The sequence below is a fragment of the Calypte anna genome, chromosome 17 (genome assembly GCF_003957555.1).
Source record: "Calypte anna isolate BGI_N300 chromosome 17, bCalAnn1_v1.p, whole genome shotgun sequence".
Classification (NCBI taxonomy): Eukaryota; Metazoa; Chordata; class Aves; order Apodiformes; family Trochilidae; genus Calypte; species Calypte anna.
Window position 1 is genome coordinate 8,708,446 of NC_044262.1, and position 14,115 is coordinate 8,722,560.

At 50.2% G+C, this 14,115-nt stretch overlaps 3 protein-coding genes and 3 non-coding genes across 7 annotated transcripts; 4 read left to right on the top strand and 2 right to left on the bottom strand.

The window, feature by feature from the left end:
* Positions 1-16: 16 nt before the first annotated feature.
* Positions 17-2,569, bottom strand: SURF6 (surfeit 6). Its single transcript, XM_008497276.2, has 4 exons — positions 2,363-2,569; positions 1,806-2,021; positions 1,173-1,258; positions 17-746 (listed from the first exon to the last, which is right to left on the bottom strand). Exons 1-4 carry the CDS (start codon positions 2,454-2,456, stop codon positions 75-77), a joined length of 1,068 nt encoding a protein of 355 aa, XP_008495498.2. The 5' UTR covers positions 2,457-2,569; the 3' UTR covers positions 17-74.
* Positions 2,570-2,951: 382 nt separating this feature from the next.
* On the bottom strand, positions 2,952-9,282 carry MED22 (mediator complex subunit 22). Of its 2 annotated transcripts, XM_008497274.2 has the most exons (4): positions 9,008-9,266; positions 8,498-8,578; positions 7,967-8,175; positions 2,955-4,146 (listed from the first exon to the last, which is right to left on the bottom strand). In XM_008497274.2, exons 1-4 carry the CDS (start codon positions 9,128-9,130, stop codon positions 3,948-3,950), a joined length of 612 nt encoding a protein of 203 aa, XP_008495496.1. In that variant the 5' UTR covers positions 9,131-9,266; the 3' UTR covers positions 2,955-3,947. The 2 variants fall into 2 exon arrangements, with proteins under 2 accessions (XP_008495497.1, XP_008495496.1); XM_008497275.2 differs by having other exon boundaries at positions 2,952-8,175; positions 9,008-9,282.
* On the top strand, positions 9,183-13,665 carry RPL7A (ribosomal protein L7a). The gene is made up of 8 exons (XM_030461525.1): positions 9,183-9,244; positions 9,791-9,911; positions 10,317-10,466; positions 11,960-12,100; positions 12,364-12,443; positions 12,791-12,921; positions 13,334-13,403; positions 13,498-13,665. The coding sequence occupies exons 1-8, from the start codon at positions 9,242-9,244 to the stop codon at positions 13,600-13,602; spliced, it is 801 nt and encodes a 266-aa protein (XP_030317385.1). The 5' UTR covers positions 9,183-9,241; the 3' UTR covers positions 13,603-13,665.
* Positions 10,175-10,247, top strand: LOC115599288. Its single transcript, XR_003988280.1, has one exon. It is a non-coding gene; the product is annotated as a small nucleolar RNA SNORD24 (small nucleolar RNA).
* On the top strand, positions 12,158-12,234 carry LOC115599287. The gene has a single exon (XR_003988279.1). It is a non-coding gene; the product is annotated as a small nucleolar RNA SNORD36 (small nucleolar RNA).
* Positions 12,641-12,713, top strand: LOC115599282. The gene has a single exon (XR_003988274.1). It is a non-coding gene; the product is annotated as a small nucleolar RNA SNORD36 (small nucleolar RNA).
* Positions 13,666-14,115: the final 450 nt, after the last annotated feature.

Here is a 14,115-nt window from a genome sequence, read left to right on the forward strand (position 1 = left end):
AGGCGTTTCTTCGCAGTAGGAAATTTAATTAAGGGACATACAAGAGGCTTTTGTTATCATCCGGCCGGAAGCCCTCACTTTAGGCCAGCTTTTCTCAAGTCCTCTGGCAGAACACGGCCTTTCTTCCGGGCCCTGGCTTTCTTCTTCTCTATCTTATCCTTCTTCTTCTTCTGAATGTTCCTGCGGCGTTTCTCCTGCCTCTGCTGCATCCTCTCCACCACCCTCTCCGTGCGCTGCTCCCACCGCCGCTGCCGCTGCGCCTTCCGCTTCTCCTTGCGCCTCAGAGCTTCCTTCAGACGCTCCTCGTTGTCACGGATCTTCACTCCCTCCGCTCTGTACAGAGCATTTGTCCATTTTATCTTGTTCTCCAGCTCCTCAGCTTTCTTCTGGTCCTTATCCTTGAGCTCCTCCAGCTTATTCTTCCTGGCCTCCAGCCTGCTCAGCAGCTGCTTGTAGTTCCTGCCAGTCAGAGGGGTGATATTGCCTTTCACTGCTTTCCTCTTCTCTTTTTTCTTCTGGATCTTGTTCAACTCATTCTCTTTGTGGATTTCAATCCTGTTAAAGACAACCTCAGCCCTGCTCTCCTCCTTTTTGCCTTCTGGCTCTACGGGTACCTCCTCAGCTTCCTTCTTCTCCGTCTTTGCCTTCATCTTCAACTCCTTTCTTCGCCGTTTCTTTCTCTCCCTCTCGTACTTCCTTCGCTGCCTTTTCTCCAGGACTGCAGGGGGTAACTCTTTGGAATCATCCTACAAAAAAGGATGGACACAAATCAGGAGCCTTTAAAGGGATAAAGTGGATTTAAAAGTGGGAGGTACTCCAGTTCCTGATTTCAGACTTCCAAGGAACACAGTGCAGTAGTGACAAGAAGCCATGGGCTCAGCTTTTACAGACACTGAACACAGCACAGGCACTCCAGACCCTTCACTCTCACTCTCAGCTCTTTCTCTACAGCTCCCCCAGGCTCTCAATACTTTTCTTTCTCTTAAAGATCACCAGAGATATGCTCTGCCCCAGCCAGGCCCAGCCCTTCCCCAGGTGTTTTTGCAGACCCCCAAACACACACAGGTCTCCCAGCAATAGCTCCAGGCACTTCCTCAGGAGACACCTGGGAGGCAAAGAAGAATTTATAGTGCACAAACACAGCTGTGGGTACAGATTAAGAGTTCTCATACTTGTCCAGAAGCTTTTTTAATCTTCTCGTGTAGTCTCTGACGCAGGAGATTCATTGCAGAAAAAGAAGAGGCTTCACTTTTGCTCCCTGAAAATGAGAGGAAGAAAATAAAAATATTTAAATATAACACTAGCTGAACAGGACTTTCTGTGGCAATGGGAAAAGCTCTGGGAATTCTTTAGATGCCCTGAACAGAAAAGCCATTCTAAATAAACCAGGAGTCTATTTCATTCATTTCCCCCTTTGCTATCTGTATTATCACTCCACACAGCCAGAAGACAAGTACTAGTGGGAACAGATGCCAAGGACATATTTTCTTTGTGATCAGGTGTTTCAGATTCCTCACGGAAAGCCGGCCTGGCACTGCAGAGATTGCCTCCACACGGTAATTCTCAGACGTTCCCAAAATACACAAGAAGTTTGCCAGTCAGGCTAAAAGCTCCTATTCCCACAGAGCCACCCAGTGGTGACGTTAAAATTCACATCTAGATGCAAAGCTTTCAGGGCACGTGGAATAAGCTGAGACGTTCTCAGTCCAGTTCGACTTCTTAAAGACTTTTCAGACCTGTTTGGTGCACAGCAACTCAGCCCCCTCAGCTCAGGTCACTTTATGCAGCCCACAGATGGTTCTTACCTGCAACCAAACCCTCACTTCTGCTCTCTGTAGCACCCTGGGGAGATGATTTGCTGGCTTGTGGGGTTGTTTTCTGTCCTGGAGTGGATTTATTGGTGTTGGAGACCACCTTTTTGACTGAAGGAGCATTTGTCTTCTCGGCTTCTTTCTTGGCTTGCTTTCTTTTCCTTTTCTTGAGCTGTCTGCCAGCATGCTCCTGCTGGCCTGGCTTAGCCACTAGAAAACAAGGACTTGTTACACAAAAAGAGGAGAACGCTACAATCCCAATCCATAACGTTCAGCTATTACCACTGTTCAGTGATCTCATTGCAAGGACATATCTAAATCTTTAAAAACCTTTAAAAACTGGGACACAGACCCACCACACACGCTGCTGTGAGCTCCCAGGTCACCACGTGTCCAGAAACCCTCAGAAGCCCCGAGATTGTTTTTTCTTAAAACCAGCACAAGGCACCCCCTTCGGGTGCCGAGCACCCCGCGGGGCCACACGGGTGGGAGCCCACGCAGACCCACAGACACCGACCGGGACAGCACTCGAAGCGTTACAGCTCCATTACCAAATTTCCTCTTTCGCGACTCCGGTGCCTGCTGCGCGCTGACCTTCCTCGCCAAACCCTGCAGGTAGGAGTCCTGGGCGGCCAGGCTGGCCATGAGGGCGCTGGGAGGGACCCTGGGACAGACCCCGACCCCGGGCCGGGTCCCTGAGGCGCCGCCGCCTCCTGAGGGAAGCGTGAGGGGAGCGGCATCCCCCCCGCGCGCCTCCTCGGCAGGAAGTGACGTCAGGGGGAGGCAGAGCGCTGCGCAGCGGTGGCCGCCATGGCGCTGCGGGGCTGCTGCGGGTCGGGGACCTGCAGTGGGTCCGCCCGCTGCCCCTCGCCACCACCGCGGAGACACCCGCAGGTTGGTTCGGTTCGCCCCTGACCATTGGCTCCGCTCCGCAGCTCCCAAGCCGCTGTTTGCTGTGATGGGTGGGAGCTGAGGGGTCCGTACCGGCGCGGGGCTCCCCGAACGCTTCCTGAGGCACAAGCGGTCCCGCAGCACCCCCAGCCCCCGCTCAAGGCACCGCTGCGAGGAGCGGGGGTTTCTTCTAAACCTATGGGAAAACCCAGCCTAGGGCCCAGGCAGCTCAGGGTTGTGTGGCTGAAGACAACACGGCTGGAAAGTTACGAGGAAGCAGTTAGTTTTATTAAACCACCTAAATACAAAAAAAAAAAAATAAAAAATCAATGGAATGGAAGAAAATTAATATATAGACCAAAATTCACATCTTCAGAGAGGAGAGGTGGCAGCAGCCTGGGTTGTTTGCTGGGAAAGGGGCAGGAGATGGCACTGAGCTGCTCAACAGCTGCACAAGGAGCACCGGGCTGCTGCTTTGGGGAGGAAAATGGGAATAACCGACAAAACAGGAGACAAAACTGCTGGCTGACATAAACACAGGCTTGGTGTTAGCTCAGCCTGTGTTCTTGTCAAGTTCCTGTGTGAACACTGAAACAGGAATCAGATTCGGGATGTGTGGCCTCTGCCTCATCCTCCCTCTGCCCCTTCCTCTTGCAGAGGGAACACTGCTCCTGGAGGAGTCTCCGGGAGCCTCCTCCCACACGGCTGCAAGCAACAAGTTTAGGTCTCTGGAGCACTCGAGAGTGAAGACTGCAGTGTAAAAAATGCTGCAAGCTTCCTGCTGTGGTGATGCAGAGGGGAGGCCAGGCCTCCAGAGCTTTAAAGCAGCCACAACCTTGGGAAGCAGAGTGATAAAAAAACACAAAACCAAACACTCCCTGCCCGTGCTTTTGCCTCAAGTTCAACCCAAACAAACTCATCTCCCAACACTCCAGCACCTCCCGGCTGACATTCACATGGGAACAAACTGGATTTCTAACAAACTCTACAGGTAACTTATCACTTAAAGCAAACCTAGCTCTATCTTGTCAGAACAATCAGCTGTGCATTTACCCATCACTCCTCTCCCAAGGATGAGGAACACCCAGGGCAGTGTCCCCGAGTGGAAGTGTCCCTGGGGCTCTCCCGTGAGCAGCAACCTGCAAACGCAGCTCCAGAGCCCTCTCCTGACCATGGGAGAGGCTCTCTCGGTACAGCAGATGGAAGACTTGCAGCAGGAAGGGGTTGGGCAGCCCGGGATCCTCTTCAGGAGTGCTCGGCGGGGCCTGCCCCGTGCCCGTTGAGGTGTGGATGCGATGGGGTGGAGCTCCGGGAGGACGCCAGGCTCTGCTCTGCCGGGGCCGCCGTCACGGGCAGCGAGAAGCTCTCCGGGGACAGCGGGGCAAAGTCTTGTCTCCAGTAGGCCTCGCAGAGGGGAAGGTCACTGCTGTCACACAGACTGTAGCTTTCCAGAACAAACAAGCACATTAAGGAGAGACAGCAGATGCCGTAAAGAAGGGAGGGGGGGAGGGGGAGCAAGACAGAAGCAAAGCGTTAAGAAAATGGCAAAAAAGAGCCCCTGTTCATGGATGTAAGGTTTGTGTTCATAAATTCACAAGTCCTGTGACACTGGCCTTCCTGACACCCATTAATTAAGGGCTGGACTTGAACTTCGTGGGCAAAACCATGGCTCAGTTCTAATCCAGACTGTGGGTCCCTGGAAAGATCTGGGCTGCAGTTCTGGCACCCCAAATAGGGGAGTTCTACTGATCTGTGTGAGGCAAGGACCTCACCCATTGTTTACTTTACTTGGAGTTTGATCACAATCAATGCAAGGAAAAAAAAAAAAAAATCACCCCTGCTCCTAATTTAAACTCAGCAAAAAAAGTTAGCACTGTTTTAGGGCCTGTCTGTGTCATGATCAAGAACAAACCTATTTGCACCCCTGCCCTTTCAGCAAAGCACTCCACAGAAGGTCTGGCTCTGTTCCTGAAGCTCCCCAGCCAGATTACAAAGTACTGCCAGCTCCCAGCACCTTCGGCAGAGCCTGAACTGTCCCTCTGCAAGCAGCTATGCTGGATGTGATCACTGTCAACTGCAGAGCTGCATGAACCAGCACTGTGGGAGTCATGTTTTTAATCCAGTGACTAATTCTTCCCTGTGCTCTGAGGAAAACACAACGTGGAAGGGACAAAATCAAAAAAAAAGGAAAAAAAAAAGACAACTAAGAATGGAAGAATGGAATAATGGAATTCCAAAGAGAAGAAGGAGCTGCACACACAACACACACCCAAGACAAAGTGAGTGCTGAAGCAGAAAGCAGCTTGCATTCACAGGAAAACAAACCCAATGGGTCAAGTGGTTTTGTTGTTGCAGCTTTATTTATATTTTTAATGTATGGACTCGAATAGATGCTTAGGGAAATATTTTAAGTGAAGAAATATGAGACACTTCACAATTGCACAAACATGAAAGCATGTTGAGATCCAACCCAACACTCAGGAGAGCTTCTGTGATCTCAGAGGAAGGAGCAATGGAACGTAAGTGCAAGTTTGGGGTTTAGGATGAGAGAAGGCAAGCTGGACTTGGAGTTACTGCTTTGGGGGAGAAGCACACAAAGCACTATTTGCAAGCATCTGCTTTTGAGCTCTTTTCTGGCTGTATTGTCCATAGAAGAAGGCAGTGGATACAGGCTTTGTATCTGGGGCTTTTGTAAAATCCCTTGGAAGATCACCCTTCCCTACAGCCCCCAAACTCACAGTGAAACTGGGTTCAGTTAGCAGAACCCGGCAGGACAGAACCAGAATTCCTTTTCTATCAGTCTTACACATCTTGGCAGGTGGGTTACTACAGAATTTTTAGCTGTATAACTTCCTCACCTGCTGCCACAGTGAGAACTGCTCCAAAAGTCTAAGCTTCACTTCTCATGTACCACTCCTCAGAAGTCAGGGTGAACAACCAGCTGCTGCACAGCCCATGACAGCACAGGCCAGTCTGCTACTCTGTGCTTTGGCTGAGGGGAAGGGACTTTGTTCTTCCCCTTGGATCACACAGCCAGGTCTGTGCACAGAGCTACAGCTGGGACTGAAAGCAAAGATTCCTTCGGAACAGTCAGCTTTAGCTTCAAGGAACTGCCTTCAGGTCTCCTCAGCAAAACCCCCAGGTACACGTAAAACACCTGGCAAAGAAGCCTGACCCTGCACTTGAGACATATCCTGTTAGTTACTCACCATGGGCAAGGGGCTGCCTCCTCAGCCCCCTCAGCACAGCAGCAGTGACAGCTCCTGGGCAGTGACATTCCATGCCACAGGCACCAGCTGCACAGGGAGCTCCCCTTCCCACAGCCTTCCCTAAAGTGACAGCCTCGAAGACACTATGAGGTGACCTTCAGGGAAACTGAAGAACAGGGGAGAAGCTGTATGGAGCCCCTGTCCTGGCCTCAGGGGACTGCACACCTCTAGAAATCCCAGGGGATCAAGCCCGATGCTGAAGCAGCAGCTGGGGTGCCAGGACAGCCCAGGATGCCTGTTTGTGAGCAAACCAGCTGCTGCATTGACAGTCATTTAAACATGATTGTCACTCTGTGACTACACAATGGAACAACAACTCTTTTTCCTCACATTAGACAATCATTAAAAACACCTTAGTGTTCTAATTATAAAAGGACTTTGACTAAATGGCTGCTTCTGTATTTATACACAGATGCCATTTCTTTGGTGCAGGAGAGAGCACAGAAGTGAAGAAGTGCAGAAAGCAAATGACCAAGTGCTACATGGGAACAGTCTGCAGGGGAGGGACCACAGCTCTGCCACCTCTCCTCACCTTGGCACCTCTCTTACAAGCAAGGCCACGAAGGCAAATCTGTGTGGCAGACACCAAGATGTTAGTTCTGTTCTCAAGGGTTGCTTTTTGTGGCAGCTGGTGCCAGGCAGGTGAACAGACCATGGCAGCACAGTCAGAACCCCCTAGTCCAGAAAGAAAAGCTACTGGCACACAGTGGTGGCACCCTGGTGACACAGGGTGAGAGAAACACAAGGCACTGTCACTCCACATCACTCTAGGTACAGCTCAGTGTTGTGCTTGCTCCATGTGCCCCTCACCTGGCAGGGCCTGGACTGGTGTCTGGGTTTGCAACCACCACTCTTCATTTCTGAGACATTTCTGGGATCTCTACACACCCCCCAAAAAAACTGAGAAACCTTTACCACCTCTAAACCTCTGGTTCTCTTCCTATGTCATAATTGTTCCTAAGCTATGTTGTATCAGTATCTTTTTTCTCTTAAAATACATACATTACACATAGAAAATGGCCAAACTTCCAAAAAGATCAAGCAATTAGTGATTTGGTTGACTTAGCTGGGCTTAAAGGCATTCTGCATTTTTAGAAAGAAGGGAAAGGCAAAAATAGAAAACCTGGTCATTAAAATTCTAAATAAGATTTTCAAAAGTTAAGGTTTTGTTTAGAAGTCACAGTATTATTGTACTGACTTCACTTAGCTTGGACAGTGCAGCCAAAATAATCAGGTTCTCATTTGTTTTCTCCTGCTTTCATTTACTGCACCATCAACTAGAAGTGCTGGAGTGCATGACAGAAAATAACAAAAAAATAAAGTGTCTGAATTCTCTAAAGCTTGTTTTCTAAAAGTCTTTTTAAAATATTAAAAATCTCACAAATTATTGTCTTTCATAAAAAATCCTATCACAACACTTCATAAAGCAATGAAATTGAGCAAATTGAGTCTTTTTTGCTCATTTCAGATGTTCACCTCAAGAGGCCTCCAGGCAGCTGAGGGGGGGAACTACAAGGGAAAAGGCACACTCTGTAACCAGGGCACTTGGGAAAGGACTCACCACAAAATGTGGTGATTTCATCCAACATGAGGACCCAGCTCAGCAAACTGGTCTCTCTAGGAGAAAGAAAGAGGCTCCTTCAGAGCCAGGCAGGTGCCAGGCAGAAGCCTGTACTCCCAAGGAAATTAATCTCTTTTTACAATGATTACAAAGGAAGGCTAAGCAAATAACCTGTCAAATCTAGCCAACTACAGCAGGTACCTAGACTTGGATGCTGTGAATGCCTCCTTCACCATGACATTTACACCATATTTACACCCTGTAAGCTATCTAAAGGAAAAGGGTTGCAGAAAAAGATTCTGACCTAATTAAGGACCAGAGTGAAAATTTGTTGGGAACATTCTCAAGACCTATACTCTAAGGACTATTTGTTTGGACTAACCACCTCAAAAGGGCTGCAGTCGTAAGGCAGAAGTCCACTGCCCTATTTGTACCTGGAAGAGTAATATTCTTCTTCTAGCTCGTAGAGGTCAATGGAGATCTCATCCCGAAGTGCAATCAGCTTCTTGTCACACTCCTCTTGCAAGCTTCTCAGCTGCTGGTTACGCTGGTTGATAGCTTCATTCACAGAGGGGAAATCATTGAGGATCAAGAACTGCTTCAGGTCAGACACCAGTTTCATTAGGGATTCACCAGCTCGGACCTTGGAGCAGAGAGAAAAATCACACAGCACATAAAAACATTGCTTTGCCCCATTTCTAATACAAGACTTCCCAAGCTGTTTCTTCAGCCCAAGCCTTGAAGGAAGCTGAAATTCCCACATTATGTGAGGATTCTGACAGAAGCCTGCAGCTGACAAGCCAGGCTAGAGAAGGAATTCATCCTAGAGCCACCCCAGGGATCAGGTTATTCTTCATGCAGCAGTCCTCCTGAGAGTTAGAAAGGCTGCCCCAGAGGCAGTCATGACCCAAACAGTACCTGCAAGATGGACTTCTCACTGTTTTGAAGAGCAGAATGCTACTCACTATGTTTGCAGCTCTGACATGCATCTCGTAGTTATCTTGCTCACCCTGCGTTGCTCGGGAGACTTGAGTTTCATCCTCAATCTAGAGAAAAAATCGTATGTATCCACCTTTAAAATCCTGATACACCATTACTCGATTAGAAGGTGTCTTACCACTGCCACCAGGACAGGAAACCTCTTCCCTGACGGCTGCAGATGGGGAACCGGGGGTGATGTCCCCCGCCACCCCTTCTCCCCTCAGGGGCTCCATCTCCCCTCAGGACTGCCCCATCTCCCCTCAGGACTGCCCCATCTCCCCTCAGGACTGCCTCATCTCCCCTCAGGGGCTCCATCTCCCCTCAGGACTGCCCCATCTCCCCTCAGGGTCTCCCTCTCCCCTCACACCCGTCCCTTCTCCCCTCAGGGACCCCCATCTCTCCTCAAAGCCTCCCCCATGCCAACCCGCCCCTGTCTCCTCAGGAGCCCGGCTGCTCCTCCCTTCCCTCAGGGCTCCCTTAGAGCCCAGCCTCACCTTGGCCGTCTTAATGATTTCGGTGAAGTTGTCCATGATGGACTTGACATCGTCTTTGAGGCGCTTGTTGTAGGACTGCAGCAGCGTCTCCTTGCTCTGGGGCAGCACTCTCTGCTGCGCCATGGCCGCCCTTGCCCCGCCTGCTCCTCTTGCTCCTCCTCCTCTCGCGAGAGCCCCGGCCCCATAGATACTTCCCGGCTCTCCCTGCTCCGCCTTTCTCTTCCTCACTCCAAGATGGTGGGTGATGGCGGGCTCGGGGCGGAGGCTGGGACCATCCTTCTCCATCCTTTTCCATCCTTCGCTGTCGCTGTGCCCTGGGCCGGCAGGGAGGGTTGGGAGGGTGCTCGGTAGCCTGAGGGGGCGGCAAATGGGAATTCCGTGCCCGGTTTGCGGTGAGCGGAGCCGGTGCGGGGAAGGCCGGGGCTGGGCCTCCATGCCGGCAGCGAGAGCGGCCACGGAGCGTGGGGACTCCCGGGGGGGAACGGGGCAGCGTTCCGCAGCCCGGGGTGCAGCGGATCCCGGGCCGGGGTCGGTGGTCTGGTTACTGTTCCAGCCGATGAGAGCAAAATGCGTTTGGGAACGGTGCCCTTCGTGGGGAGGGTCATAAATCTTTTAAAAGGCAAAGGGAAAGCCTTGCGCTCTCTGCAGGAGCGGGGCTGGGCCGGGAGGCAGCCAGGATAGGGGTTAAAAAACCCTAAAAAGCCACATTTCCGAGGTGGACCGAAAGCTGTCCTAGGCAGGGACTGGAGGCAGAGGAAAGAAGAGTGTGTTTCTTATTTGCAGCCGAAAGGAAAGAAGGCCAAGGGGAAGAAGGTGGCCCCGGCCCCTGCTGTAGTCAAGAAGCAGGAGGCCAAGAAAGTTGTCAACCCCCTCTTCGAGAAAAGGCCCAAGAACTTTGGCATCGGTGAGTACGGGGGTGCTGGGGCAGTTGCTCAGTTGTTGTTTTGTAATGGGCAGATGTGTAAATCATGGACAGAAGTGAAATGGAGCTGTAGAGTGGGGAGAGGCATTTGCCCTGCTGCCTGCAATTACGACCTGTCCTTCATTAGGTGTTTAAAGTTGGCAACAGACAATTTGCTGACTTTTTAAAGTAGTTTAATTGTAGGAATTCTGTTGTGAAGAATCTTTGTGGTGTGGCAGATCAGACACTGCTCATACCACTTCTTGTGCAGATGATGTGAAAGAATATTTGCTATCTGAGTGATGGTGCTGACAGATCACCACCAAGATCACTGATGCACTCCTGCCTCTGCCAGGCTGTTCCTGTGGAGGTTTGGAACAGGTTGGAACTCAAGTGTGTGTTTTTTAGGACAGGATATCCAGCCCAAACGTGACCTGACCCGGTTTGTGAAATGGCCGCGGTACATCAGGCTGCAGCGCCAGAGATCCATTCTGTACAAACGCCTGAAGGTGCCTCCTGCCATCAACCAGTTCACTCAGGCTTTGGACCGACAGACAGGTGAGGATGGGCCCTGCAGAGTGCTCCTAGGTTGTTAATGATGGGTGCCTTGGAGAAGAGAAAATATAAACTAAAAACTTGAAGGTAAGCTGGAGAGTCTTTGGTAGCATTTTAGGGAGGCTTTAATAGAGATTGGGGTGATGCCAACAGCAGGCTGCTGTCTGAATTTGCTGGTTTAGGTCTTGATAGATGCTTTGCACTTTGAAAAGGGGTATAGAAGATATCAGAACACCTGCTAATGGCCCAGACCTGGGGTTATCATAGAATCATAGAATCATAGAATAGGCTGGGTTGGAAGGGACCTCAGAGATCATCGAGTCCAACCCTTGATCAACTACCGCCACAGTCACTAGACCATGGCACTGAGTGCCATATCGAGTCGCTTTTTAAATGTCTCCAGGGATGAAGAGTCCACCACCTCCCCAGGCAGCCCGTTCCAATGTCTGATCACCCCTTCCGTGAAAAAATTCTTTCTAATAGCCAATCTGAACTTCCCCCGGCACAACTTGAGACCCTGCCCTCTTGTCTTTTTGAGAGTTGCCTGGGAAAAGAGACCAACCCCTGCCTGGCTCCAACCTCCTTTCAGGTAGTTGTAGACAGCAATGAGGTCTCCCCTGAGCCTCCTCTTCCTCAGGCTGAACAGCCCCAGCTCTCTCAGCCTCTCCTCATAGGATCTGTGTTCGAGTCCCTTCACCAGCTTGGTTGCCCTCCTTTGGACCTGTTCAAGGACCTCAATATCCTTCTTGAACTGAGGGGCCCAAAACTGAACACAGTACTCAAGGTGTGGCCTTACCAGGGCTGAGTATAGGGGCAGAATCACCTCCTTGGACCTGCTGGTGACGCTGTTTCTGATACATGCCAGGATGCCATTGGCCTTCTTGGCCACCTGGGCACACTGCTGGCTCATGTTCAGCTTCCTGTCAATCCAGAAGTTATCTTAGCTGTGTGTTTTCATCAGAGCCTATTTATTCAGTTTTTACAGAACCACATAGGGTTCTAACTGTGTAAACAGATGGTGTTAGAAATCTGCCTGAGCACAGGCTTTGAGGGGGAAAGCCAGCATCCCACAGGCTGAGATTGAACCAGGAGGAAGGAACTTTAGAGCCTGCTGTGAAGAAGTAGATAGTCTTTTCCAGGTAACTGTGATTGCAAGAAACTGAGCCTGTGTAGAGTAACTCTTTCATAGGTGTTGCCAAACTATTGCTTGATTGAAAGGAGAAAGTGCATCAGCTTTAACTCTAACTGCTGTGGGGGTCTGGAGGTATTTTCTCATCCAGACAGGGAGCTCTGTGCCAGCAGAGGTGCCCATGGAGGTAAACATGGCCTCTGGAGGTGCTCTGCTCCTGCACAGTGCAGGTGATGCTAACCTTGCTGTCTGAACGTACTTGGTGACACCCACCAAGATCACTGATGTGCTGCAGTCTCTTAAAAAGTAATGCTTAGGCTTTCTTCAGTGTCATACAGGTAACTAACCAGTAGATGTTCTCTTCCAGCTACCCAGCTTCTGAAGCTGGCACACAAGTACAGGCCAGAAAACAAGCAAGAGAAGAAGCAGAGGCTACTTGCTCGTGCTGAGCAGAAGGCAGCAGGAAAGGGGGATGCACCAACTAAGCGACCACCAGTGCTCCGTGCAGGTAACTCTGGGTGTTGGTGCTCTGCTCTGCTCCAGACAGAGGGGCTTGGACAAGCTATTGCAATGATGTAAGAATTTCTTCACCTGAGCTCCAAGTGAAGAGCAAAACAGACGAGCTTTTTAACCCTGAGCTTTAGCAGATTGTCCATGCAGTATTTTCTCTGTGCTGCTGAATGGATGTGATGGTTTGACAAACCTCAGTGGTATCTGAGGTGGCTCAGAAAAGTGAGTGGAATCAAAGCTGAACTGTAACTTGTTTTCCAGGTATCAACACTGTCACCACTCTGGTAGAGAACAAGAAAGCTCAGCTCGTTGTTATTGCCCATGATGTAGACCCCATTGAGGTAAGCACAGACCCCATTGCTGGGACACAGCACAGGCTGCCTGTGTGACTTAGTGAGGTCAGAACTGGGCTCAGGGTGACAATGGTTTAGCACAAATTCATTGCATGAGAAGAGAATGCACAAGAAGATGTATTTACCCCAATTGGAGAGCTTGTGTCTGTTCATACTTGTCCTGGTATTACAGTGAGGCTTGGCCCTTGCAGTGATGTATGAATTTCTTCACCTGAACCAACAGTGAAGAGCAAAATGAGCTTTTTAACACTGAGCAATTGCCACAGCCTGGGCTGATATAAAGAACAAAATGTTCTCCCTCAGTGACACCTGAAGCACACTCCCTTGCCTTTCAGCTGGTGGTCTTTCTGCCTGCTCTGTGCCGCAAGATGGGGGTGCCCTACTGCATCATCAAGGGCAAAGCCAGGCTGGGGAGACTGGTCCACAGGAAAACCTGCACCTCTGTGGCTTTCACCCAGGTTAACCCGTGAGTACTCTGAGTAAGAACTGTGGTGGGGAAAGGAAACTGCCCCTAAGTTCAGCCTGCAGAGCAGATAGCAGACTTGGGGCTGTACAGTAGTAAAGATAAATAAAATGCTGCCTGTAATGTGTAACAGAGACACCCTTTGGTCTGAGGAGCTCTCTTGCCACATCACTAGTTTGGCTTACCAGGATGGATGGTAACTCTAAACTATGTAGATGGAGCTGTTAACCTTAATGTGAGCAGGGCAGTTTCCTAAAACATTGATGGTTAAGGTGACTATCCCTTGGCAAGGGATATGTTTATGCTTAACCTGACAAATCCCCTTGCCACTATGAGCTCTGAAATCCTGAGGGGAAAAAAGGTTTGTGGGAAATGTGAATTTGAGGCTCCAAAGGAACTAAACTCTCACCAACAGGGAGGATAAGGGAGCCCTTGCAAAGCTGGTGGAGGCTGTCAAGACCAACTACAACGACAGATATGATGAGGTAAGATCTGTGCTGCTACGTTTTGTCCTAATGATTAAATGACCCAACAAGAGCTGGCCCTGTTTCCAACCTGACCTCTTGTCCTCCTGTGCAGATCCGGCGTCACTGGGGTGGCAATGTCTTGGGGCCCAAATCCGTGGCTCGCATTGCCAAGCTTGAGAAGGCAAAGGCTAAAGAACTGGCAACTAAGCTGGGCTGAAGATGTACCCATGGCTACCAGGTGTTCTGTACATAAAAAGAATAAACCCCCAGGTGAAGTTTCCGTGGTCTCTGTTGACAGGGCTGCTCCAGGCAGTGGGTAGCACCTCAGCAGTGCTTTCCACCCAACAACTGAACAGTGCTGCAGAGAAACGTAGAGCAGGACAGTGCTGTACCTGAACAGCTGCCCTTAACTACCAGTCCTGGGGATTTCTTCCTGAACACACAGCCCATCAGTGGCAGCTCAGCTCCACTGCTGTCACCAGGAGGTTGAACAGGCTAGGCTGGTTCTGGCATGAAGTCTGATGTGTTTATTATGCAAACATCCCTCAATTGGAAGGTGTTCCAGATCAACTTCCTTACTACTTAAAGTATGGGTTAATAAGGTGTTGGAACACTTCACAACAGGAACCTCCTGCCAGGAGATCTGTGGTGCCTCTTCTGGTGTAAGGATGGTCAGTGAGGGCAGGATAAACGTGTAGGAGAGGAACCTTGTGATTCAGGTACCACCTCC